The sequence below is a fragment of the Notamacropus eugenii genome, chromosome 3 (genome assembly GCF_028372415.1).
Source record: "Notamacropus eugenii isolate mMacEug1 chromosome 3, mMacEug1.pri_v2, whole genome shotgun sequence".
Lineage (NCBI taxonomy): Eukaryota > Metazoa > Chordata > Mammalia > Diprotodontia > Macropodidae > Notamacropus > Notamacropus eugenii.
Window position 1 is genome coordinate 287215109 of NC_092874.1, and position 25881 is coordinate 287240989.

Genomic DNA, 25881 nt, shown 5'->3' on the forward strand with positions numbered 1-25881 from the left:
ACATGCTGGGTTAAACACTAGAGATATGCAAAAGCCAAACCATACTTCACATACTTCGTGTGTGAGTCTGTGTGTGTGTGTGTGTGTGTTGTAATATGGAGAGTAATCGTTCATTCTTTCATTCATGTCAATCCAGAGACATTTGTTAAGCACCTACTGTGTGCCAGGCCCTGCTTACTGGATCATAGACTTAGAGCTGGAAGGAACCTTTAAGACCATGTAGTTTAGCTGCCTCATTTTACAAAGGAGGAAGTTGAGACCTAATGAGGCTAAGTCAATAAGTAGCGAAGCCGGGCCTGAAACCAATGTCATAAGATTGCTGATCTCGAGTTGGAAAGGACTTTAGTGGCTGTATAGCTCAGTTTCCATTCCTTTTACAGTTGGGGGAGTTGAGACTGAAGGAGATTCAATGACTTGCCCAAGATCACCTAAGTCAGCAGAACCCAAGTCCTCTGAATCCAAAGCCAGAGTTTTTTCATTGTATCACTTAGGGAAGGGCTGGTGAGACAGTGTGGTATAGGGGAATTGAATACTGGATTTTGAAGTCAGACTGTCTAGGTTTAAATCCTAACTCTGACACCCTCAATTCAAGCAGCAATCCAGAATTAAACAACACTAACTCTTTCCTTACTTTTATGATCCCTGGGGCAAAACTGGAGATCATGGGAAGTCAGATCTAAACAAGGGTGATGATGTCCTGAGGAAGTCCATAAGGGTGGTAAGGTTGGAGGTCTCAAGTAGGGTAAAAGATAAGGTTATGAGGGGTGAGCCTTAGGTAGAAAAACAGTGGTTGGAAATTATATAGTCAGAAAGGAAAATGCAGGAGTTTGTGATTAGAGAAGTAGGAAACTTGTGGGTGAAAATGAGATCTGAGCTGTGACCATCCTTGTGTGTGGCAGAGGTGGAAAGAAACAAAGGGTCATGAACTTTATGAGACCAAGGAATTGGGAAGCTCAAAAGTTTGAGAGAGCATCAGTATGGATAGTGTACCCTCCAGGGATGCTGGACTCCTTGAGAAGGGAGTGAGAATGACCTGTATAAGCTCATATACAAAAGCTGCCATGATCTGGATTGAGGGGAAGTTTTTAATTGAGTTCAAGACTTAGGATCATGAGCTGCCTCTGACATATACTGGCAGTGTAACCCTGGGCACATCACTTAATCTCTCATTGCCCTAGGTGACACTGTAAGACTATAAATTGCTGAGTAGGTGCTGACCTACTTTGGCTGAGTTTCCTCATTGGGAGCCGAATGAATGAAATCACAGGTGAAGTCCTTACCCCTACCCCCAAAATTGTACTTATTTAACTGTATACCTCTCATCTCCTCCATCCTCAAAATGTAAGTCCCTTGAGAAAAGGGAGTCCTTTACTTTTGTTTTATAATCCTCAGTGCCTATCCCAGAGTAGATATTAAATGCTTGCTGAATTGAATATGGAAATATAAGACCTAGCTTTACCACTCAGGACCATGTGCTCTTGGGCAAATAACTTCATCTTTATGAATCTCAGTTTCTTTGGACAAAATGATGATTACTACTACTACTACTACTTCTACTACTACTATTACTATTACTACTACTACTTCTACTTCTACTACTGCTACTGCTACTGCTACTATTACTTCTATTACTACTACTACCTCCTGACATTTCTATAGCACTTACTATGTGCCAAGCACTTTACAATTATCATTTCATTTGATCCTCATAACAACCCTGGGAGGTAGATACTGTTATTAACCCCCATTTTACAGAAGAGGAAACTGAGGTAAACAGAGATCAAATGATTTGCCCAGAGTCCCATAGCTATGGAGATGGACTCCAACACAGGTCTTCCTGACTCCAGCACTCTATCGACTGTACCACCTCTCTGCCCCATAAATCTAAAGTCCTGTGATCTTTTGTGAAAGATGAAAGAGAAAAAGAAAACAAAGAGAATCTGTTTCTTCTTAGACTTAATAGTCTTTCCCCCTTCTCCTCTTCTTACCTTGATCCCATGCTAACTCAAGCTTGTAGCCAACCAGCCCTTCCTAATACAGTTTGTAGTCTCAGATCACCATTATCTTGATTCCATTTTCAGAGCCCCTTTCCTCTAGTCTTGCTCCTCATGCCCCTTGATGCTTCTGGCTTTGTCTGCCAACACCACCGATTGATGTGTAAAGCACACAGCCAGTCAGATAAAAGCACTGTATCTACAAGATGCTGGTCTGACTTAATCTTTCATGGAATCAGTTGGCTTGAGGGGCAAGTTGACCTGATTTCTTTTAGTGTTTCCCAAGAAAGGCTTTTGTTGTCAGTAGAAAATTTGAGGATCCGGGTTATGGAAAGAACTGAGCTGAGCTGTCTCTGGGTGTTGGATCTTGAGTAGTTATTTAACAATGGAGCAGTGAATTATGTTATTGCTCTCACAGAGTGTCAGGGTTAGACAGAACTTCAAAGGCTGTAGTCCAACCAGAAGCACAAGGATTCTTATTAAAGTATGCTGACCTTTACTTGAAGGGTACTCAATAAGAGGAACCCACCAACTCCTGAGGCAACTCATTCTACTTTAAAAAAAATTATTGTATTCTTATTTAGTTTCTTTTGTGATTTTTGCATGTATGTTTAATATGTCTCTTTTATTGATATCTATTTTATTGTTCCATTTTCCTCTCCCTGTCCCCTCCAAGAGAGTTATCATTCATAAGCAAATATTTTTTAACGGAAAAAAGTGAAAAAAATTGGTAATACTGATCAACATATCTAAAAATTTAGACTTTATATACAATTTTCCATAACCATGTACTTGAATCTCTGCAAAGGATAAGGGGAAGGTGTCTTCTCATAGCTCTTTGGGGAATATCTTTTGTTTTTAAGTTACATTTCTTTCCAAAAATATCCTTCCTTCTCAGTGAACCATCCTTTATAAGAAAGACTTAAGAAAAAGAGAAAAAAGTAGTCCCCTCAAACTAACCAATGCATCATCAAGTCTACCCTTCAGTAGCCTTGCTTCTTGGGAAGATTGTCCTGATGTCAAACCTGGCTTTTCTTGTGGAGCTTCTGCCCTATGGAGCCAAGCAGAACAAGTCTTTCATATATCAGCCATTCAGATACTCAAAAAAATGATACCCCTGCAATCTTTTCTTTTCCAGCTAAACATCTTCATTTTTCAAGTACTCAAGTTTGTCAAGTAGTCAGGTTTGCTACAAGAACAATCTCCTTGGACACCCTCCTCTGCTCTCCTCTGGACACTCTCCATTGGACACCCTCTGCTCATCAGTGACTTTTCTAAAATGTGTTACTCAGAACTGTCAGTGAATAAATATTTTTAAAGAACTTACTATGTTCCAGTTATTACACCAAGAACTGTTAAGTCAAGAACTGTAGATAAAACTCCAGGTGGTGTCTGACTAGGACAAAACATACTCTGAACTATTATCTCCTAGACTTTGCTAGGACTATTACCTCCTTAATCCTGGATACTATGTAATCCAAGATTAACTATATTATTTTTGGCTGTCATATTAGATACTTGATTAAAATTGAGCTTGCAGTCCATTTATAATCTCAGATCATCTTCAGATAAATTGCCATCTAACTGCATCTCTCTTGTACTTGAGAAGTCAATATCTGAACCCAAGTGTGAGACTTCCTATCTCTCCAACATTCTAACCAGTGAATTCCTTTTTGGGATCCTGTTTCTGTCATCCACTGTGTTAAAGGGATCCCTCTTTCCTTTGTGTGTCCAAATTCCCTAAACATTGTTATTCCCTAAACATTGTTATTATCCAGTCATTAATAAAAATGTTAGGCTAGGGTCAAGGTTAGATCCTTAGAACACTCTAGTAAAGTCTTCCAAGTTGACATTGGTTTGATTAATGATAATTTGGGGGATCTTGTCAGTTACATATTCATCTCCCTTCTGTTATCTGTTCCACATCTCTTTATTTTACATTCAAAGGTAGTACCAGAATATATATATATATATATATATATATATATTTTTTTTACTTGAGATTTCTTAGCTTGATAGATTTGGAAGGGTCTTAAAGATGCTCTCTTCCAGTTATCTAATTTTACAGATATGGTAACGAGACCTAGGCAGATAAGTAAGAGTCCGAGCTGTGATTGGAAGGCAGTTTCTCTGACTCAAAATTCAGAGCTCTTTCTACTGAATGCTAACTCTAATGTACACAGGTCTTCTGACTCCATGATTCTTATACTGTGTGCTTCATAATTTTCACTGTGCACCCAAGTCATGACTGAAGATGATCAGAAGTCTTGACAGTGATTTGGTGTCTGTATAGCAATCCCCTTTGTTTTAATAGAATTCAAGTAAAATGTAAACTCTTGCAGGACAGGGACTTTTGTTATTTTTGTCATTTTTGTCTTTTGTCACTTTTGCCAATACCTGGCATGGTTCTTAGTGCATCGTTAGTAGGAGCTTAAATGCTGGTTCAATTGATGAATGAATAGAGAGCATTTTGGAAGAAAGCGGAAGCACGGAATTTTCAGTATCATTATTTACTTTGTGACCTACAGATATTTCAATGGGAGGCAGAAGCTAGAAAGCATCACATTTGTGGCTTAAAACCTGCCTGCTGTCTCCTAAGTGGGAGCTTGGGAATGGAAGAAGGACAATGAACGAAGCTGGCAATCACAGGATAAACAGGAACAAAGACTGGCTTTTGCTTTCTGGATTTTGTTTAGCAAATAAACAGGAAATTCCAGTTCACTCATAAATTTGGTTGACTGAATTTAGAGAAACAGAGGTAGGGGTTCCTTGGCTACATTTCCAAATAATTCATTTATTTGAATTTCACCTTTTAAATTATATTTTTAAAAATGCCACGCTAGACAGAGACTTGGTAGAGAAAGAGTTAATTCTCAAACCTCCAAATTAAGGCTTGAAGCCTGTCTTTATAGAGTTCCAGAAAAGTTTGGTGCCAAAAACAAAAACCCATCCTTCCCTATGCTTTTTGCCCATTGCTTCCAGCTTCCTCCCATCCATTCCTCTTGTGAACATCTTTGCTCAGGTCCTTGTCTCATAGTCTGTTGTTGTGATACTCTCCTAACTGGTTGGGTTGTATCTGTGTGTGTGTGTGTGTGTGTGTGTGTGTGTGTGTGTGTTTTGCAGTGGAATAAGTACTGATGCTTGAGCCTGAGGACTAGTATTCAAATCCTACTTCCCTCAGCTATGACCTGAGCAACCTTCAGCAAATCCCTTAATGGATTTTCATTTAGGTTAATTTCTCTGGGCCTCAGTTTGTTCATTTGTATATAATGGGTATGGACTAGATGGCTTCTGAGTTTCCTCCCAGCTCTAAGTCTATACTCCTATGCAGGTCCTGAGGCTGGCAAGATACCACGTAAGTATTAAATTCATGTTTTATCATTGTCCATCTTTCATTCTCAAAGACCAATGCTATCAGAAGGGTGATCTCTTGACTTGCAAGTGAATTGGGTTTGTGAGGCAGAGCTGTGCAAAGTCATCAACCTCACTCTCTCCTCTAGAGTCCTCCAAGTCCAGTGGCAAAACATGATGATGGCCCTGAATTAGTGTTTTATACAATTGGAAGAGATGAAGGATTTGTCCTTGAATCTTCCTGAGTGGGAACTCATGTCTTATATTTAGATCTAGCAGGATTTAGACCTCAGAGGTCCCTTAGTCCAATTCATTCCTAAACAAGATTGTTTCTGTGGTAAACATAGGATCACATAAAAGGATATGAGAACTCCTGATGTGGGAACTCCTTACTTAGACACAGGTTAACAACCCATCTAGGAGTTCAGCTCAGTAAATATTGATTAAGCACCTATATACCTATTGATCAAGTACCTATGTGCCTATTGATTAAATACCTATGCAATTATTGATTAAGTACCTACTACATGCCAGGCACTAATTCTAGAGAGTTGGTGGAGGCACACAGAAGACTTGAGTTGCTCAAGGTCATAGCACTAGTAAGTGTCAGAGGCAGGATCAGAAATCTGGTCTTCCCAGGTTCAAGATCAGAGATCTATTGATTGAACTACACTGCCTCTAACAATTACAGCCATCCAAGAATGAAATTGACTTCCTGCTTCCTGTCCCTGGAAACCATCAAGAAGGTCACTGACCTGTTGTCAGGTGTGTTATAGAGGAAATTCCTGCATCAGGTCAGGATGGGAATAGAACACTTTAAACAAGGAATATTATTTTGCCTTGAACAGCACCTAGGACAGTGCCCAACACACAGTCCGTTCTTGATTGATGGTTTCAATTGGATTATGCAAATGGAGGCAGGAACAAACTTGAAGGAACTTAGTATATCCAAAGTCAGCCTGTATATGATCTTTACTACCCAGAATTCTCTGAGGCCCCTTTTTTACTCTGAGGCAAATTATGCTGTTTGATTTCATTGATCCAACCTAAGAAGCATGTATTAAAGCACCGACTGTATATTCCTAGGGATACAAAGCCAAAGTCAAAATAATCCCTGCCCTCAAAGTATTTATATTCTACTTGAGAAAATTCCAATGCTAGAAATATTTTATATCTAGAACATTTAAATATAAAATTTTGCATTTAAAAAAAAATAAGCACATATGTGACAGAAGGGGTCTCAGTTCTCCCCATCCCCAATCCTCTAGGAACTGAATAAAAAATTGCAGCAGGTAGAATTGGTGTTGGGGTGGGGTCTTAGAATCACTTTTCAGCCTTCTTCTTTTTGTCTTCCTTCCTGAAAACTCATATGTGGCTTTTTAAGAGTGATTACATGGGATTCAAGGGGTTATATCTTGAATCTACAAAGAGGGATAAAGGAGAGAGACAGAGGGCCAGATGGGGGAAGGAAAGGGAGGGAGGGAGGGAGGGAAGAGAGAGAGAGAGAGAGAGAGAGAGAGAGAGAGAGAGAGAGAGAGAGAGAGAGAGAGAGAGAGAGAGAGAGAAAGAGAAAGAGAGAGAGAGCACGCGCAGTTGAGAGAAAAAATTGTTTAATAAAATGCAGCTGTTCCAGTCTTGGCTCTCTTACCACATACGAAGACTTCCTTTGAACATCTGCTCCAATTTCCCCCATTTCTGCCTTGTTTAGTCTCTCCTTTCTTCTGCTCATTCCTCTACTTTTGTTTTAGAACTCTGTGTAATGTATGTGTCTGTCTGTCCGTCTTTCTCCTTGTTTTTGACTTCCAAAGTTTGATGGTTTATCACGGTGGAACATTCAAAAGTTCAGGCTCCCTCCTTCCCCTTTCCTCCCTTTTCAAAGGCTGGTGGTCTCTGGAACCATCACACATTAGAGATGGCAGGGAATGTTTTTTCTTCTTCTGACAATATCCAATCCCTTTGTATTACTCTGTAGTTCCTTTCAGTATCAGAGCATCTTCAGCACTTGAAGCTGGTTTGAGAGCATAGGGAGCTTTTGGATCGGAGGGAGTCTCTTTTTAAACTCTAGTTTAGCACTTTGGGGACATTGATTTTAAGAGCACTGGGGGATCACAGCTCAGTTTGTCTGAAAGACAGGGAAATAGTGGATACTAAATAAAATCAGGGACATTACTAATATTTTCTCTTTGCTTATGTTTGTACCCCCAGGGTTTAGTACAGTGGCCAGCATAGTAAATACTCGATAAATGCTTGTTGACTTGACAATTATGAAAAAATGACAAAAGGAAAACAGTAACTCCTGATCTTTGTCTACTTTTTTATCATAGCTCTTAGAGTCAGAAGGGATCTCTGGTTCTACTCTTCATTTGATAGATGAAGAAACTGAGGCCCAGAGGATCATAGATGGAGAACTGAAGGGACCTCATAAGCTATCAAATTCTGTCAATTATTTACAGAGGAGGCCAAGAGACATTAAGTGACTTGGCTAACATCATCTAAGTAGTGAGAGCCTGAGCGAGTAGGATTTGCACCCAGTTCCTCTGAAGGAAGAGGAAAAAGGAAGGAGGGAGGGAACAAGCATTCATTAGACACTTGCTGGGAAAAGAAATGGCAAACCATTCTACTATTTTTGCCTATATAGACAGCTCGGAAACACTATAGTGCACAGAGCACCAGACCTGGAGTCAGGTTGAAATCTGGCCTCAAACACGCCCTAGCTGTGTGACCCTGGGCAAGTCATTTCACTCTGTTTGCCTCAGTGTCTTCATCTGTAAAATGAACTGGAGAAGGAAATGGCAAACCGCTCCAGTATATTTGCCAAGAAAACCCCAAATGGGCCCATGAAGAGAGTTGAACACAACTGAAAAATGACCAAATAATAAAATCTTTGCCCCAAAACTCCAAATGGGTCACGAAGATTCAGATACAACTGAAGAACAACTCAGTGACCACAAAAAATGTGCCAAGTATTGTGCCAAGCACTTTACAAATATTATCTCCTTGTACCCTCACAACTATTATTATCCCCATTTTACATTGGGGGAAACTGAGTCTTTCTGACTTCAAGTCCAAGGCTCTGTGTCTTCTAGTGGTCAGTGATCTTTCTGCTATCTCATGCTTTTTCTCACAAAATCTTTTTTTTCTTCTGAGAATAATCTGCATGGGCATCCTTATTTAAAATACCTGTCTATGAATATGGAGAAGAGGCAAGTGTTCACAAATGATATTCAGCAGTAGATCAGATTTTACAGTAACAAGATTGATGGAAGGATACAGAGAATAAAAGGTCCTGCTGTTATTTGTTTGTCGAATGAAGAGAAACATTTGATTTACTATTAGAGCAAAGCGCTGTCTTGAAGGCTCTCCTTCAACCTGGCAGTTACTGCGCACCTGTCCAAATCATAGTAGATTCATTGAAAGATGTTATAGCAGACCCAGCAACATTCAGTGACCTTCTAGTAGGGTTGTTATGAAGTTCAAAATGGGGAGAATGTATGGCAGAAATACTTTTTCTTTCCCCTGTTACAATCTAAGTTTCCAGAAGACAGGTTTTATTTTTCAATTTTCATCCCTAGCTTCTAGCATGGGACCTAGCTTTTTTTTCCTTTTAAAGTGCTCCACAAATGTCAGATCATTTTATTTTTGAACTCATACCTTTAGAGCTAGAAGGAACATTGGAAGTCATCTCTCTCATTTTACAGATGAGGAAACTGAGGCTCTAGAGCATGAAGTGATTCATTCAGTCACACAGGTCCATCCTAAATTTAGAGCTGGAATGGATTTTAGAAGCCATCTAGTCTTACAGATGAGGAAACTGAGGCTCAAAAGGTGAACTGGTACGCTCTGGATCATACAGATATGCCATAGCATCATCAATTTAGAGTTAGAAGGGTCTTTGTAGTTCAGTCATTTTTCAGTTGTGTACAACTCTTTGTAGCCCTATTGGAATTTTCTTGGTGAAGATACTGGAGTAGTTTGCCACTTCCTTCTTCAGATTTTTCCAGATGAGGAAACTGAGGCAAACAGGGTTAAGTGATTTGCCCAGGGTCATACAACTAGGAACTGTCTGAGGCCAGATTTGAACTCATGAAAATGAATCTTCCTGATTTCAAAACCAGTGTTCTATCCACTGTACCAGCTAGCTTCCCAGGAACCTCTGGGTACTCTTTCTATTAAAGGGAAGAGCTTCAGAATAGAAACCCACCTTCAGTACTTCAGAGCCAAGGACCTAGATTAAGTCTTCATTTGTCTAAAATGAAGACCCCTGTTGGGCACATGTTGCTACAGCCTCTGCCCCTCCCAGGTGTGGAGATTGCTAAAACAGAATGGTGATGGAGTCTTTGGTAGATTGAAAATACCAGTGCTCTGATTTAAGAGGCAAGGAACTTTGCAGAATTATCAGAATTACTCTAGGGACGGTGACTTTCACTTACTCCATGGGGACTGACCTATGACCATGTCCATTGCCACATGTCCATGTCTCCCTTTGAAGGTTTCCTCCAGGTCATCTCTCCTTCCCCACCCACCAAGTCTACTGAAAGAAGGACCTTGACTTGATTAGTTTGCCTTGGTAACTCACTGTCTAATTCAACATGGTAATCCCTCTTCTCCTGCAGGGTCTTGAAAAGCCCGTCTCTAAAAATAATACCTCACATTCTGTAGCATTTTAAAATTTTATAAAGTACTTCCCTCTGAGCAGACCTGTCAGTTGAATGCCCACAGGGCATTTTCACCCCCATTTTACAGATGAGCCAACTAAGGCTTAGAGGAGTTAGGGGATAACTCTAGCATGACATACACTCTATCGTGAACAGTTGATAACTTTCCCTCAAAAAACAAGGCAGATAGAGTGACTTGCCCAGAGTCCCACAGCTAGCAAGTATCTGAGGCAGGATTTGAACTTTGGTCCTCATGGTCATGATCCTATAGTTATTTAGTTATTTAGTCTTCCAGCCCTGTTTTCCTGACTTCAAGTTCGGTACTCTTTTGATGATGCCTTTTTAATTCAATCCAACAAGCATTTCTCTCCCCTCCCTATTTAAAATGTTTTATTGATACCTCTTGTTTTTCATTGCTTTTATTTCTGTATACAGCTTTCCCTACTCTCTTACTCAACGTTCCTGCCCTTGTAATAAAAAAATTTAAAAAGTCATTCACCAAAATTAACCAACACATTAACAGTATATGCAGTGTTCCGACCTCGTTGACCCTCCCACCTTTATATAGGAGGTAATGGAGGTACATATTCATATCTCTTCTTTAGGACTAAACAACCTGCAGCAACCATTTATTAAATACTGTGTACCTAATGGATGTCAGTAGCTAAGCTTCGTACTGGAAAGAGAAAGGCAAAAATGTAAATCATTCTGCTGGCTGTCAGAAACCTTACATTCTTCAGTTTCTGGAAGAAAGGAATGAAATTACTTCTTTTCTATTACGACTTCACTTTCTACTCATGGGAAACACCCTCATTTCACAATTCCTTCTTATGAGTTCTTGTAACACAGCTTCATCTTTATGAGAAATTACTACCTAAAAAAATGCCCATTTGCAAATAGGGCAAGAGAACCTTGAAAATGGTTAGTGAGCCAGCCACTTTGAGAACCTGTGAATCTGGAGATCTCTGTGCTCCTCCTCCTTCCCTTAATTCCTCGACCCAAGACGTGAGTCTGTTAACATCTGTGAACCTCAATTTTCTCATTTGTAAACTAAGAGTGTTGCCCTAAGGCAGGGGTCCATGAACTTGTTTTTTTAAAAAATATTTGGACAACTGTATAATCAGTCTCCTTTGTAATCCTCAGTATTTTATTTTATGCATTTAAAAACACTACTGTGAGAAGAGACCCATATACTTCAGACTGCTCGTGGGGTCCATGACGCCAAAAAGGTCAAGCAAGGCTCCTTCCCCAGAGCATCCTTCCATCTCTAAATACTTTCCTCCTATTGATGTAGAAGTTTTTGCTCTTATAAACTTTTTTCCCCCCCAAAAATTTAAGGTCATTCAGGAAAGTATGGTATTTTGGCATTATTAAGTTGCCTTTTCTTTATGGGAAAGCCAATGGAAGTGACTTCATGTGTGGGCTTTTGGTGTGTTATTGGTCTATAAATGCCCTCAACTGGAGGAACACTTGAGGGACCCAGGCTAAAATAATCTTGCCCTTTTCCTGACTTTCACCATTTCAGCAACATAGCTCAAGAGTTCACAATTTCACAGTGCTGGGTTCCTAATTTCTGATTGGAAGGTTGAGGTAGGTTTTCTTTTTTAAAAACTCATGAAATTCTCTTTCTACCTAAAATTTCTTGGTGCTGTGAGAGAGTATATTAGTCAGAAGACTGAGTCCTGGCTTGGGACCATTTGTCAATTGTGCGGTCACTATGACAGTCTCTATAAGCCTGAACTTCCAAATATTGGGGATGTACAATAGATCTGTAAATATTGTCTAAATGATAAATACTTTCTACATATGTAGTGGTATCATTATCTTTTTTCTTAATTTCATCTTTTTTTTTAATCTTATGGAGATCTTTGAGAGCAAGAATTGTTTCCTTGTCTTCTTATCTGCAGGATCAAGTATCATACACTCAATAAATGCTTGCTGATTGAGTTCAGATAGAAAGGGATCAAGGAGAGGTTGATATCCTGCTATATTTTTATAATTATATTTAATATTCTATGGATTATTGCAAAGATAGACAAGGCAACTGCTTTTTGCATTGAATAAAGCTGTTTGGATGTAAACTCAGGTTCTGTGGGATCACTGAAAGCATCACCGGTCCAGGGATAGGAGGCAGTAAGGAAGATTGCTGTTATTGTAACGCATCCTTTGCTCTTGAAGAGCCTAATGATACCAGGAGGATAATGTCTTGACTTGTGCATGAGTTGGATATGAGAGTCAAGACAATTGATGGTGGGGATGATTTAGAGAGAAAATGATTTGTCCAGGGTCACGCAGCCAGTCTAGGGCAAAGTCAGGACTTGAATAGAAATCTTTCTGGCCCTGTTCAAGTCTGGTTGTCTGACCACTGTGCCACATGTTGAAAATGTACTTGTATGTTTTATGGATCAGTTATGCCTGCGTGATTATGGGCAGAATTGTTCCTGTCTCTGGCTTGTAAGTCCAGTTACAATATGGTTTATTTGTTGAGTTCTCCGGGCTATTTTGAGTCCTGGATTGGTGGCATGGAAATTTGTCATCTATTAGTTTTAGCAACATACTAACGCATTTCTGATACACTCCTTGTATTTAGATTATTACCATTTCCTGGTTCTTCTTTTTTCTCTCTGCATCCATTTATTTTTATAGACTCGAGAAAACATCTCATTTCCCTAAACCAGGCTTCTCTCAAGACGAGTATGTTCCTGAGCCACTATATGCAGCTATCTGGCAAATGGTGATCATTTCTGCTCAACCTAGGCAGAATGGAGGGGAGAATAAGAGGACTTGTATTCAGAGAACTTGGGTTCAGATCTTGGCTCTTTTGTTTACTTCAATGGTCAAGTCACTGCTCCTCTGAGCCTCAGTTTCCTCTTCTGTAAAATAAAGGTTAATCTCCCATCCCAGCTGTGCTCCATTCTCTGGATTTTGCTACCATGACTCAGCAGCCTTCTCATCTTGGAACATCCCTCCAACCCCTCTCCCATTGCTGAATTCCTTTTGGATACCTCTATTTTGGTGATGGTCTCAGGTCACCTAGGCTTCATTTCCTTCCTTGTAGTGCTTTTGGCTCTCTGAACTTTGCCACCAAGTGCCTAGAGGAGTATCTTCTCTGCACCTTCCCAATCTTTCCCCATTTAAATGTAAGCTTTCTGAGAGCAGGACCTGTCTGTCTTTTTGCTTCTATTTATATCTCCAGCACTTAGCACAGTGCAGGGCACCAAATGAGCACTTAATAAAGGCTTCTTACCTTGCCTTTACAGTTCTTTCTAGCACTAAATATCTTCTACAGTCCTTCCTTATACCTATCTACTTCCTTCCTGCCTCCGGCATTAAAAACGTAAAAAAAAATTCTAAAAAAAATGTCAAAATAATTTCATCCAAACTAAATGAGAGTGCTAAATGGTGGGGAGAAAGAGCCTTGGTTGGGAGTCTGAGGACCCCAGAGTCCAAATTTAGACTCTAGTATTTATACCTACCTATACAATTTTGGGTGAGTCATTTAACTTCTTATGGCCTCAGTTTCCTCATCTGCAAAATGAGAGGTTTAGACTACATGGCTTCTTAGGTCCTTCTAGCCCTAACTCTGAACCCACAGCTGTTGTTCAGTCACATCTGTCTTTTCATTACCACATTTGGGATTTTCTTCACAGAGATATCAAAGTGATTTGCCATTTCCTTCTCCAGCTCATATTACACATGAGTAAACTGAGGCAAACAGGGTGGAAGTGTCTTGCCCAGGGTCACATAGGTAGTAAGTGCCTGAGGCCAGATTTGAATTCAGGAAGATGAGTTTTCCTATTTCCAAGTCCAGTGCTCTATCCATTTCACCACCTAGCTGCCCATAAACCTAAATCGCTTGAATTGTCTTTTCAATAATAAAACCAAATGACTATTTCTTCTTACATAGTTTCTTAGAAAAAAATGAGGTTATAGGCATATTTGAGACAGAGTTGAAAAGTAAAAAGAACTTGGATTGGGGATCTTAAAAACCTAAATCCTACCTATTTTTTTTTAAACAACCTGAGTGACCCTGGGCCATTTGCATAATCCCTCCATTGGATTAGACTCCATTCACTCTAACTCAAACCACTATGAACACTTTCCTGCCAATGGTCAGAGAAAGAAGAGGCTTCTGATAGCCTGGACAGAGTTGTCCCAGAGGTTGTCACTTCTGATTGATATGCCTCATGGTCAATTTTCCCGATGACAGCTAACATACTTTATGGCTTAATTTGTTAAGGCAGAGTGATTAAAGTCAGTCCAAGGATGGTTTCCTTGACCATCAATCTCAGAAAACTGTTGTGGTCTAAAAGGCAGTGAGGTCCTTTCTTTGGAATTCAGAAGTGAATGTCTGTTCCTTTCTGCTGCAGATGTATTTCCATCTGGGGGAATTCACCTGCCCACCAGAACTGAGAGCTTCAAACACATAGCCCCCAAAACAAAACCATCCTTCGGGGGTCTTGACAGGCCACTCATCACTTTGTGATCCCATTGGTGTGAATATTCCCCTCCATTGATATGAATTGTCATCCATCTAGACCTGCTAATTCAGTGGAGTTCTTATCCATAGTTCCCACCAATGTAGTTGCTATGTGAGGTCTATCCTCTGTGCTGGAATAGTTCCTGCCATTTCAAGAATATCCCTGGAGCCCTTCACTACCTGCCTGTTATGACTTGTCCCTATCTTGAGATTAGCCCATCTTCTCTTATCATTCATTTCTCAGAAAAACCTGGGAGAGATAATAGGCTTCCCCAAATGATATTCAGATTTAAGCTGCCTGTGATATTAATTACCTTTAGGAGAGATTCTTTGAATTGGTGATGTACTAAAGGGATGGAAGGTTGAAGGGACTGCTAATTGAGATGGAAAGAAAATTTCAGTAGATGGCATTAGTCCTGAAGGGTACCATGCTGCCCAAAGGCCTCTGGGTACACTATAAATAGTAACTGAATTAAATCAACTGAAACACTTAATATTTAACACTCATTACCAGGAGTTCTTAACCTGTTTTTGTGATACGGGCCCTTTGAGCTGTCTATGTACATCTCTGAACCCCTTCTCAGAGTCATATTTTTCAAAGCATAACAAAATAAAGAGGATAACAATGGAAACCAATTACATTGAAATATAATTATCAAAATATACATATTTTAAAAACCATGTTTACAGACCCCAAGTTAAGACCTCTTGCTCAATACTTAAGTACCTTGATGGGAGGAGCATCTCACCTCTGTCATCATAAGATTATAGATTTAAAGCTAGAAGAGACCTCAACCAAACTCTCTCCCACTTTATAGATGTAGGAACTGAATCCCAAGTAATTTGCCTGAGTTCTCACAGGAAGCAAATTAAAGAACTGGATCAAAACCTACAGGCTCCCTCTCTAAATCCATCCCTCCTTCCACTGTACTCTTATCCAGTCCATCTGTAGGATAATTATTTCTTCAGACATTTCCGGTTATTGCTATCAAGATCTGCAAACCCTAGAAATGACATCTTGGGAAGTGAGTGAGTGACAAAACTAAAAGACAACACAAATTCCCTGGGTCGTATGGCGAAAAGATGGTTGGTCTATGGGCCAAGAGCTCATGAAATTGAAGATTTAGATCTGAATGTGACCTTAGAATACATCAAATCCAAAACCATTATTTTATGGATGAAATTGAGCCCTAGAGGAATTAAATGGCTTGTCCAGAATCACACAGCTAGTGTCTATCAGAGGTAGTGTTTGAACATGGTTTTCACATTGCCAAGCCCAGCTCCCTATCCACTCTGTCCAGATAAAAGTTCTAGATCATGTTCTGGTACTAGTAACTCAAGTGACCATGATCCTTCTGAACTCTAAAGTCCCGTGAATCCAGAAATACGTTGATGTAATGATATGACTCTAGTTGGGTAAGGAAGAAATCTCTTAATTGGTTTGGAATAATTGGCAGCCTAACCAGCAACAGAAACAGCTTCCATTCAGCTTCCTGGGGTCTACCTGGTAGAATGGTTAGCATTTCTAGCACGTCACATGCCAAAGCCTGATCAGCGCTGCTGCTGTTTGTTCCTGGCCCAGCTAGATTGGATTTGTCCTCTCCCATTTCCCCCAGGAGACTACCCTCTTGCATTTCTTACCTACTCTGTTCCATCATATTCCAATACAGTTATTTGCTTATGTGATATCTTCACCCTATTAGATTGCTTTAGGGAAAGGAACTGTATTCTATGCCCCTTTGCATCCCCAGTACTTAGCACAAAGTTCTGCTCATAGTATGTATATGCTTAGTAAAAAAAAACACTCAAAAAACCAAACAAAGTATCACCTCATTTTTCCAAGGAGTTTCGGGTTTACAGAACCCTTTCCTTGAAATGACCCTATGGAAATGTTCCCAATTTTGATTTGAAAACTTGGACTTTGTTTTTATTTGAGGAATTATTTACTCATTCATTCAGTTCAATCAGGTTTTACTCTATGGTGTGGGTCATTTTGGTGTTGATCAAAGTTCCCAAGTCTTTCAAAGTTGTTTGTTTCCATCACATTATTGTTATTATATAATTTTTTTCCTGGTTCTGTTCACTTCATTCTGCACCACTCTATACAGGTCTTTCCAGGTTTTTCTAACACTTTTCCTTTCATCATTTCTTATAGAACAGTTGTTTTCTGCTTTAGCAGACAATGAGATTCAAGTGGACTGGTCAAAGAAACACCAAAACTAAGAGGGGCCCTTCTTCTCTGGGCTGAACAATGGAATAACTTCCTGCTTAGATAATGCTGGAAATTCTGAACTGATCCCACCCCCTTGCCTCTGTGTCCCTGGTTACCTCATCTCTCCCAATCAAGGCAGGTTTTCCTCTATAAGAATTTCTAGCTTCTCCTGGCTAGTAGGTATACCCCTTAAGGGGAGGGGTGGGCATCTGTCTTAATGAGCCCTCTCCCTTGGGGGGCTGTCTCTCTTAAGGAGCTGTCTCCGCTTAAGCTGGGGTCTCCCTTAAACTACTGTCCCATTAGAGGCAGAGGAGCCTATTTAGCTTTACCCAGAATAAATGCCTCTATTTGATTTTGAGAAAGCCTGAGCAATTTTTCTGAGGCAACCCTACCACACATATATCACATGCTTCAACATTTTGGGGTGCCCCGGAACCTCAACAAAACCACATACAGGACCCCATTGCTAGACTCTAGGATATGCAAAGGTGGATCATTCATAATCCCTACCTTCAAGAAAATTGGTTCTCCAACAGGGGAGGTACATGATGGAGAATGTGCTAGTTGCCTAGATGAAGTATAGAATGCTTTGTGGGGGAGGGAAAGATTTCTTGTATATAGGCAGATCAGGAAGGACTTCCTGGAGAAAGTGGTATCAAGTGGGACGAAGGATCAGAGATGACCCTGGAAAATTGAAGATGTGTTTCCCCTCGTAGGATTATTGCCATCTCACAGAAGTTGTACATTATTTGCCCTTCGTGTAACCTAACAGTTTTGGCCAACCTTCTCACTCCCTCTGCCAGAGGAATTTTTGGAGAAAGGCTGGTATGTGGCGAGAAAGGGCATAACCATACTTCATCCACGTGTTGGGTCAAATCATCCCTGCCACTGAAAATTGCCACTTTTCCACCCTCTAGGTCTGGAATTGGGAGTAATTATCTGCAGGCTCTTAGCAGATCAGGGTGTTTCGACATCAGTTAAAAGCCAGCAGCTGTGTTAGAATTCAGTGCTGTTGTTTTGCCAAGGTTTGGGGGGTGGTGAGGGGAGTGGGAGTGGGAGGTAGGAGCATTCATACTGAAGAATATGGGATAGACTTACAGGATTAGAGATGAAGGCGATCTCAGAGGTCATTGAATCCAACCCCTTTGTTTTACAGATTAATCAATAAATATTTATTAAGCACCTGCTATGTACTTAGCTTCAGTCATAATCTTACTGATTTAGAGCTGGAAGAGACCTCAAAAACCATCTAGTTCAACCCCCTTTTTTACAGATGAGGAAATTGAGGCACCTGAAACTTGAGTGACCTGTACAAGAATCTAGATTCTGGACCAAGAGTTCTTAACTTTTTTTGTGTCATGTAGCCCTTTGGCAGTATGGTGAAGCCCAGGAGATCTTCCCACCTCCATTCAGAATAATGGCATAGAGTAAAATACATAGAATTATTAAGGGAACAAATTATATAGAAAAATAATAAATACTAAAAAACAAATAAAAACCCTAAAACCTCAGATTCTAGGTTAAGAACTCCTTATTGAGAGCTAGAAGGTACCACAGAGGCAATCTAGTTCAACTCTTTCATTTTATAGATGAGGAAACTGTGACCCAGAATAGTTTCCTTGAACTTGGGAGCCATAGCTCCTTTCATTGGACTGTGCTGATGGGCCTGCTCCACTCTTGGGTATTGCGGGATCTAGGTGGAATTGATTAGGAGATGGGGGATATCAAATCTAGAGGTTGCATGTACAATGGAAGGAGGTTTGAGTTGGGACTCAGAAGACTTGGGCTCAGGTCCCAGACCACTAACTATTGAACTTTGTGCATGTGGAAGGAGAGGGGCAAGAATTACTCACTTCTTAAGATAGCCTTCCATATTCCCAATACTTTCTTCCTCTATACTCTTGTGAAATGGCACATTAAGAGAATTAGAGTGGAAACAATTCTGTTTAGTGATGGATGTACTCAAGAGGTCCCAGGAAAGCAATATTAAGAGCCTGTCATTTTGTTGTCTCTGTCTGATGCCAGGATGCTGTTGCTGGGCCAGAGGGATGGGATGAAAATTGGCATGATTCAGGTTTATTGATGGGATTTTTGAAGGGAGAAAAGCAATAAATGTGAATGACCCAGAGGGTGTTGGAAGCTAATGGAAAGGACACTGATACATACCTCAAGCATATCTTTCAGGAGCTTTTGGCAGTGACCTTGAGTCTTTCATTGAAGGAGAGCTTAAGACTGCATTCAAGGATTCCCGCTGTGACATTCTATGACTCTTTGATCAGAATCCACAAATGACTCCTCTCTGGTCTGCCATATTTCCTGATGACATGTCTACCTGTAATCAAGGTATTGAAAGACAGATTTGTTAGGTGACTTGGAGGAAGGAGGGTGGAAGTAGGTAGGTAATAAACATTTATTTAAGCCTTTAGGCATAATGCTAATTGCTGAAGATACTAATGGACAAAAGAAGAGAGGTCTGCTCCCAAGGACCTTACTTTCTCATGGGGGAAGTAACACATACAAGGTAGCTGAAAAGGGTGTAGGAAAAAATTATTAGCAATGGAAAGATAACCAGCCTGGGCCCCTCTCCAAAATGGAGGCCAAAGTAGGAACTCATGCCTGATAGAAGAGAGCTGGAAGGGCAAAGGGGTGTTCCAGAGAGAGAATGCTGGTTAGACCCAATGGTAATGTCCAAAAGGTGGTAATGAAGCTGAGGTCAATGTTATTGTCAGTGAGCTCATTGTTTTTCAGAAATTCAAGAAAAGTGGGTAAGTAGCTTGAGATAACATTCAAAGGTGGTCAATAGACTCTTAGTTCATGTGAAAAATGTTGAATATTGTAGAACCCCAGGTTGCATATGGAATCAGGAGCCCTGGGTTTGAATCCCAACTCTGATGCTGACTGCCTTTGTAAGTGTGAACACAGAGAGATGTGGCCGGGGGTGGGGGGTGGGAGGGGAGGCAGTGTGGGATATGGAAAGATCTTTGATTTTGGAGTCAGAGGACTTGTATTCAAATACTGACTTACTAGCTGACTTACTAGCTGTGTGACCCTGCTGTCTGTGCCCCAGACAGTTCTCTGAGACTATGTGTTGCAGAGTAGGAGCTAAAGATTGACATTGGTAGATGGAATGTACTTACTGAGAATTCCCTATGTTGGTGAAACCACAGTTCTAGGTTTGTTTTTTTTAATCCAGGCTCTGTGTTAGATGGAGGAGATACTGAGGCAAAAATTAAGAGTCCCTGCCCTCAACTCACAGTCTCTCAGAGAATCTTTGTAGGTTACTGGTTTCTGACTCATAGCTTGGTTTTCTTATCTGAAGAGCTAGAAATGAAGATTGGATAAATCAGCAAACATTTTTAAGGATGATTTCTATGCCAGGCACTGTGCTAGGCATTGAGGAGATAAAGTAAAAAGCAAAAAGCAGTCTCCTACCTCAAGGAGCTTATATTCTGCTGGGGGAGAGAAAAAGTTATGTACAAGATGCGTTCAGAGCAGATGGAAGGTAGCCTTGGAGGGACTGGGAATGGCCTTCTGAAGAGGGTAATGCTGAGTCTGGAAAGAAGCCAGGCATTCCAAGAGACAGAGGGTGGGGGGGAGAGCATCCTCAGAGAGAAGAAACTGAATGGGGAGGGGGCCTCAAACCGAAGTGATGGCAGAAAGAGCAAGGCTCTAAGCAGAAGGTTCCCATCACAGACCTCCTACAGGCAAGGCTTTTTAAATTCTTTTTTATTAGGAAAATAAACCAATTAAATAGCATTGTCGCTTGTAAAATCGGATTTAACAGATTCTGTGGATGAGTTTTCACACTAGCTGTTCCTCTCCCTGAGTGCTGACATATTGGGGATATAGTGTCTACTGGTGTTTGGCAGGTGAAACCTCACATGACATGACTATAATCTTTCATATCATCATACCAGGTATTTTATTCATTCCATAAGCATTTGTTAAGTGCCTACTGTGTGTCAGGTACTAGGGATACAAATACAAAAAAATGATACCGTGCTTTTTCTCATGGAGCATGTATTCTAATGGGTGAGATGTGTGTGTGTGTGTGTGTGTGTGTGTGTGTGTGTGTGAGTGAGTGTGAGAGAGAAACTCATACACACATATCTGTAAGTACTGAATAAATGTTAAAATAATAAATACAAATAAATAAAAGGTAATCAGAAAGGGAGAGCACTAGCCGCTAGGGAAGGGGGATCAGGAAAGGCTGTAGAAAGTAAATACTTAAGTTGTATCTTGAAGGAAGATTTTAAAAGGTGGAAGTGAGGAGAGAAGGCATTCTAAACATGGGGAATGGCCACTGCAAAGGTGCAACGGGAAGGAATGGAATGTCCTTTGCACAAAGAACAGAGAGAGGCTCAGTATCTTCCTTCCTTTCTTCCTTCCCTTCCCTTCCCTTCCCTTTTCTTCCTTCTTCCTTTCCCCCCTACCCTCTTACTCTCCTACCCTTCTTTCCTCCTTCCTTTGGAAGTACAGGAATGGGCTACTCATGGGCCCAACCCTATTCTCATTGGGATGTGAGCTTTGACATTCTCTGTTTTCAACCCAGGCTAGTTCACTCCTCCATAGGTAATCTGGTGGGCCCCCATCCCTAGGGGCTCACCACAATGCCAGACTTAACCCATCACTGGATTGGGTTAGCCCGCTGCATCTTAGAACTCCTGATCCACTAACCTCAGCCTCCCCCACCCCTGGGATTACAGGCATGAGCTACCATGTCTGGTATTTCTCCATAGAACAGCCATTGCATCCTTGTGTCCCATCCTAGAAACAGGGGGTGCTTACCTCATTTTTCATGGAAATGAAAAAGCAAAGCAATAAATTTAAAGGAAAGTAACAGTAGAATTTTTCTTTTCCAGGGCAACTGTTGAGGAACAAAGAACTAGTGTTTTGAATCGTGGCTGTTCAAGACCTAATGACTTTTATATACTATGTTTGGCTAAAGCTTTCCTTCTCTCCCCTTCCCTCTTCTTATTTTTCAAATATAAATTAGAGAAACTCATGGGGCTGGTTGATATGTAGGGAATATATTTTGTACTGACCAGGCAAACTCTTGGACGAGGTTTCGAAAGGAGTGTTTTGTCAGCCATTAAGTCCTAAACAAATGTTGGTGTTGAGTTGCAGCCCCTTTTGCCCATAGCAACCATGACTCCTCCAAGGCGTCTATCTTATCTTGTCTGATCACCATCAGTAAACATTCATCGAGTAGTGTGGGATAGTGGACTTGGAATCAGAAAGACCTAAGTTCCAATCCTGCTTCGGACATTAGCTTTGTGACCCTGGACAAGACATTTAACCTCTCTGTATTTCCGTTTCCCCGCCTGTAAAATGAAGGGATTGGACTCAATGACTTTTAAGGACTCTTGTAGTTCTAAACGTGTGTTCCTTTATGAACAAGGAAAGAATGTGGTACAGAGGGAAAAGTAGGGGATTAAGAGGCAGAAGAAGCAATCCAGGATTCAAATCATGAATCTGCTCCTTTGTACTGGTGTGGCTTTGGGCAAATTGTTTCACCTCTTTGGGTCTCACTTTTCTCTTCTGCTAAATGAGGGGGTTGTACCAGTGGCCTCTGGGGACCTTTCTAGATTTAAAATCTATGATCTCAAATGTACAGCAAGAGAGACAGAACAAGTGTTATTATCCCATTTTTAAACATGAACTCAGGAGAGGTGAAGTACCTTACTCTGTATCAGAAGGTAAGTTTGTGAGACTAGGTCAGATGACTTCTATGTCAGTAGTAGAATCCGTATTCCAGCCCCCACCGCACCTCCCACCCCCAAATTGTTTGTGACATTTCCTTTATGGTGTCAAGAATATTCATTTTTCTTGGCCACATGCACCATGAATGTTATCTCTACCCATCATTCAGTCAACAATCATCTATTAAGCACATGTGTCAGTCACTAGGGATATAGGCAGAAAGATGAAAGGCTTTCCCTTCAAGAAACTTACTGTCTATGAGCAAGAGACAACATGTGTATAATAAGCATATAAAAATATGTACAAGGCAACAGGAGGTGAGGGTGAGACATGAGCAGCTGCAAAAGGGAAAGGTTGCATGTAGAACGTGGTGCTTGAGCTCAGCCTTAGAGGTGAGAAAGGAGGGAGGAAGTTTCAGGCAAGTGGAAGGAGTGTTGGGAAAGACTTTGGCAGCTTCTCTGTCCTTGAGAAATCAATGCAGCTGGAGCTTTTAGCAGAGGGAAAGTTGGGTGGTGACCATTATCTCTTCCTTCCTTCCTTTCCTCCTCCCCATCTGGGGGCCATCCCCAATTATCCTGATCCATATCTGGCCACTGAACCAGATGGCTCCAGAGAAGAAAGTGAGGCTGGTGACTTTGCACAGCCCTCTCTCACTTAAATCTAATTCACTTTCAAGTCAGGGCACCACTTTCCTGATGTCATAGTCCTCTTGAGGAATGAAGGACAAACAACATCCCACCCTCCCTCTCTCTGCCTCTCCCTGTCTCTCTCTCTCTCTTCTCTTTTAATAAAAAAATGTATTCTGTGTTCTTCACTGCTAATGAATCCCATCTTCTCTCTTTTCTCAGTCATGAGGAGGAATCCTTTTGGAATGGACATCTGTTGTCGGAAGGGCTCCCGGAGCCCGCTTCAGGAACTGTACAACCCAACTCAGGTAAGTGCTTTACTATCATATCTTCAGTCCTGTCTTTGTGCCTCCAACTTAGATACGTCTTGCTGAAGGATTTAAAAGTAACTTCCAGTTTGGATTCAAAATTTGCTACTGCCAAGGATTCACCTCCTTCTTTGGTCTTACTTCACTATTATTCTCCTGTATAGACTGGATCTTTGTGGTGAGAAATGAAAAAGCAAATCTCTCAGAACTTGGTAGGTTATCTAGATTTGGAGTTCTACTTATGTGTCAGATGAGGCCAAGATTGGACAAGTCAGATCAAAACTGCAATTGCTGTTCCAAGGGCTGCTAAAAAAATGTAACAATGGGAATTTAGGGGTTGTATAGACTGATTCCAAAGGCCACTGGGAAAACATAGCAAACTTAGCAATGGGAATTTGGGGGTTGAGCAACTGGTTCTATCAGTTGGACTTGCTTCACTAGAGTTTTTTGGGGAATACTACCTCCATCAGAAGGTTGGAGAAAGAATTTCATGTGGGCAAGTTCTCCATCTGATTCTAAAATCTAACAACTACCCATTGAGTTATACTTCACTCAGCACATTTGGCAATGCTCAATTATTTGCGTGTTGGGGCTTTTTGTTAAGTGACTATCCTAATAAATCTGTCTCAATGTAGCTTTAACAAGGCAATAAACGTTTCCAGTGCCTGTTGACTATGAAAAGAGTTACTCTTTGCATTGAATAAATTCCAGTCCACTCCATGCCTCTAAGTAGAGGGAGTGAGAACAATATTAGAGGGCCCTAGAGCCATGATGATTAACCCTAAAGATGCCCAGCCATCTCTTGTGGTCAAGTTAGATTCTGTCTTTCCCACTCCTTTTCTTTGCTAGTACTGGTTGTGCCATCACCAAACAGAAAACCAGAGTCTGAAAAACAACAGCCAGGGCTTGAATGAAAAAGAATAAAACCTTTGAAAGTGATGGAGGAAAGTTGAAAGCTTAGCCACTTGGTTATTGCCAACCTTGAGGTTCCTTGATATCTGACTTTCCCCTGTCAGAGGTTGCCCAGAAATGAAGGACTGTACATAGGCATCATAGCTATTTAATCCTAGAACCACTGTGCAAGACTTGTAGTGGGCAGTCTGTGTTTGGGGAATGAGAAGGGATGAACCTAAAGACCCAAATAATTGCTTCTCTTTCTTGTTTTGTCTAGTACTCCTTTCTATTGTATGTATTTTGCTGGAACTGGGTCTGTACAACACTTAGCTGTTTTCTTGTTTTAGAATAGCTATCTGAATAAAGTAGGTAATTTAGGACCCTTTCCTTCCCTGCTCTATCCCATCCCCATTTACTTTGGGGCTTAAGCTGTCTAGTTTGATTTTTTCCCCTTGGTCAAATGAAAGATATGCTTGAAAATCCATTTCAAATTGGGCAAGAAGTAGCTGGTATTTACATAGAGTTTACAAAGTACCTGATATACATGATCTTATTTCATTCTCACCATTTCATCATAGGTACCATAGGATGTTTGTATTGCTGTTTCACAGGTGAGGAAACTGAGTCTTAAAGAAATAATTTACCCATAGTGTCATAGGCAGGATTTGAACCTTGACTCCAGGGTTCAGACGCACTAGACTCAGGATCTAGCACTTTCCCATTATTCCCTTTGGGGTTTAAGTTGTCTGTTTTGATTTTCCTCTTGCTGAAATTAAACAGATACTTGAAAACACTTTGAAGACTGAAATATCTTATTTGTCTTTCCACAGTGAACAAATTCTCCCAGTAATTCACTCAATCAATCAACAGTCAATGTATTAAGTCTTTAGACAGTGCCAAGCATTGGGGATGTGAAGACCAAACTACATCCTACTCTCAAGAACATAAGGTTCCCTTTGGGCAGATAAGTGCATACAACCACCGCCCCCAAGTCTGTCGTTTCTATGTGCTGTGTGAACATAACAAACCAGGAAAGCTTTTCTTCAGGCCCAGTTTGGTGCACGAACTATTTTGATGGTAGAGAATGAGCAGCAGGGCGCTTTGTTCAGCTTTCCCCTTGGATACAAGTTGGGTGCCGAAGAACTTAATAGGAGCAGTTTTGCTCCTGGGTGGTCTCAAGAGAAGCAGGATGATTTGCAGACGTTAATCATTTCTGTCCATTGGTTGATATCTTCTGTCCTCAGGTCATTTTGTTCTTCCAAATAAAACTATTGATCTGCTCCCACTTTTCTGACTGGGCTTTTAAGGGGAACACATGATCAAGCAATTTTGTGACTGGGGTCAATTACTCGGAATACAACGAAAAATATGTATTTAAAAAAAGTCTGATTGTACCCTCCCCTCTTTCCTTTAAACAATTAGTGAATGAAAAATAGTCTGGTTTTATTTTTCTTGTGGAATGGCCTTTGTTCCTACCAATATTCAAATCAACAATGCACTCAGTGCATCTGTCTACTAATTTCATAAAAGGAATGTGGAAAAATCGGCAGATAGGCCAGTAGCTGTTGATATTCTCATTTCATTTTTTGGCATTAATTAGACCCCCATACCCCCCCTTCCTATGTGAATACTTAGGAACTTGCTTATTGTTTGAGGAT

General features: G+C 40.7%; 1 protein-coding gene across 6 annotated transcripts in view; it reads left to right on the forward strand.

Annotated features, from left to right (window-relative positions):
* Window positions 1–25881, forward strand: part of CHST11 (carbohydrate sulfotransferase 11) — a 398541-nt gene that overhangs the window by 196092 nt on the left and 176568 nt on the right. For all 6 annotated transcript variants that reach the window (XM_072655793.1, XM_072655797.1, XM_072655791.1 and 3 more), the window contains one exon: window positions 23244–23329. In XM_072655793.1, the coding sequence (XP_072511894.1) occupies window positions 23246–23329 (84 nt within the window). In that variant the 5' untranslated portion in view covers window positions 23244–23245. The remainder of the gene's footprint in view (window positions 1–23243; window positions 23330–25881) is intronic.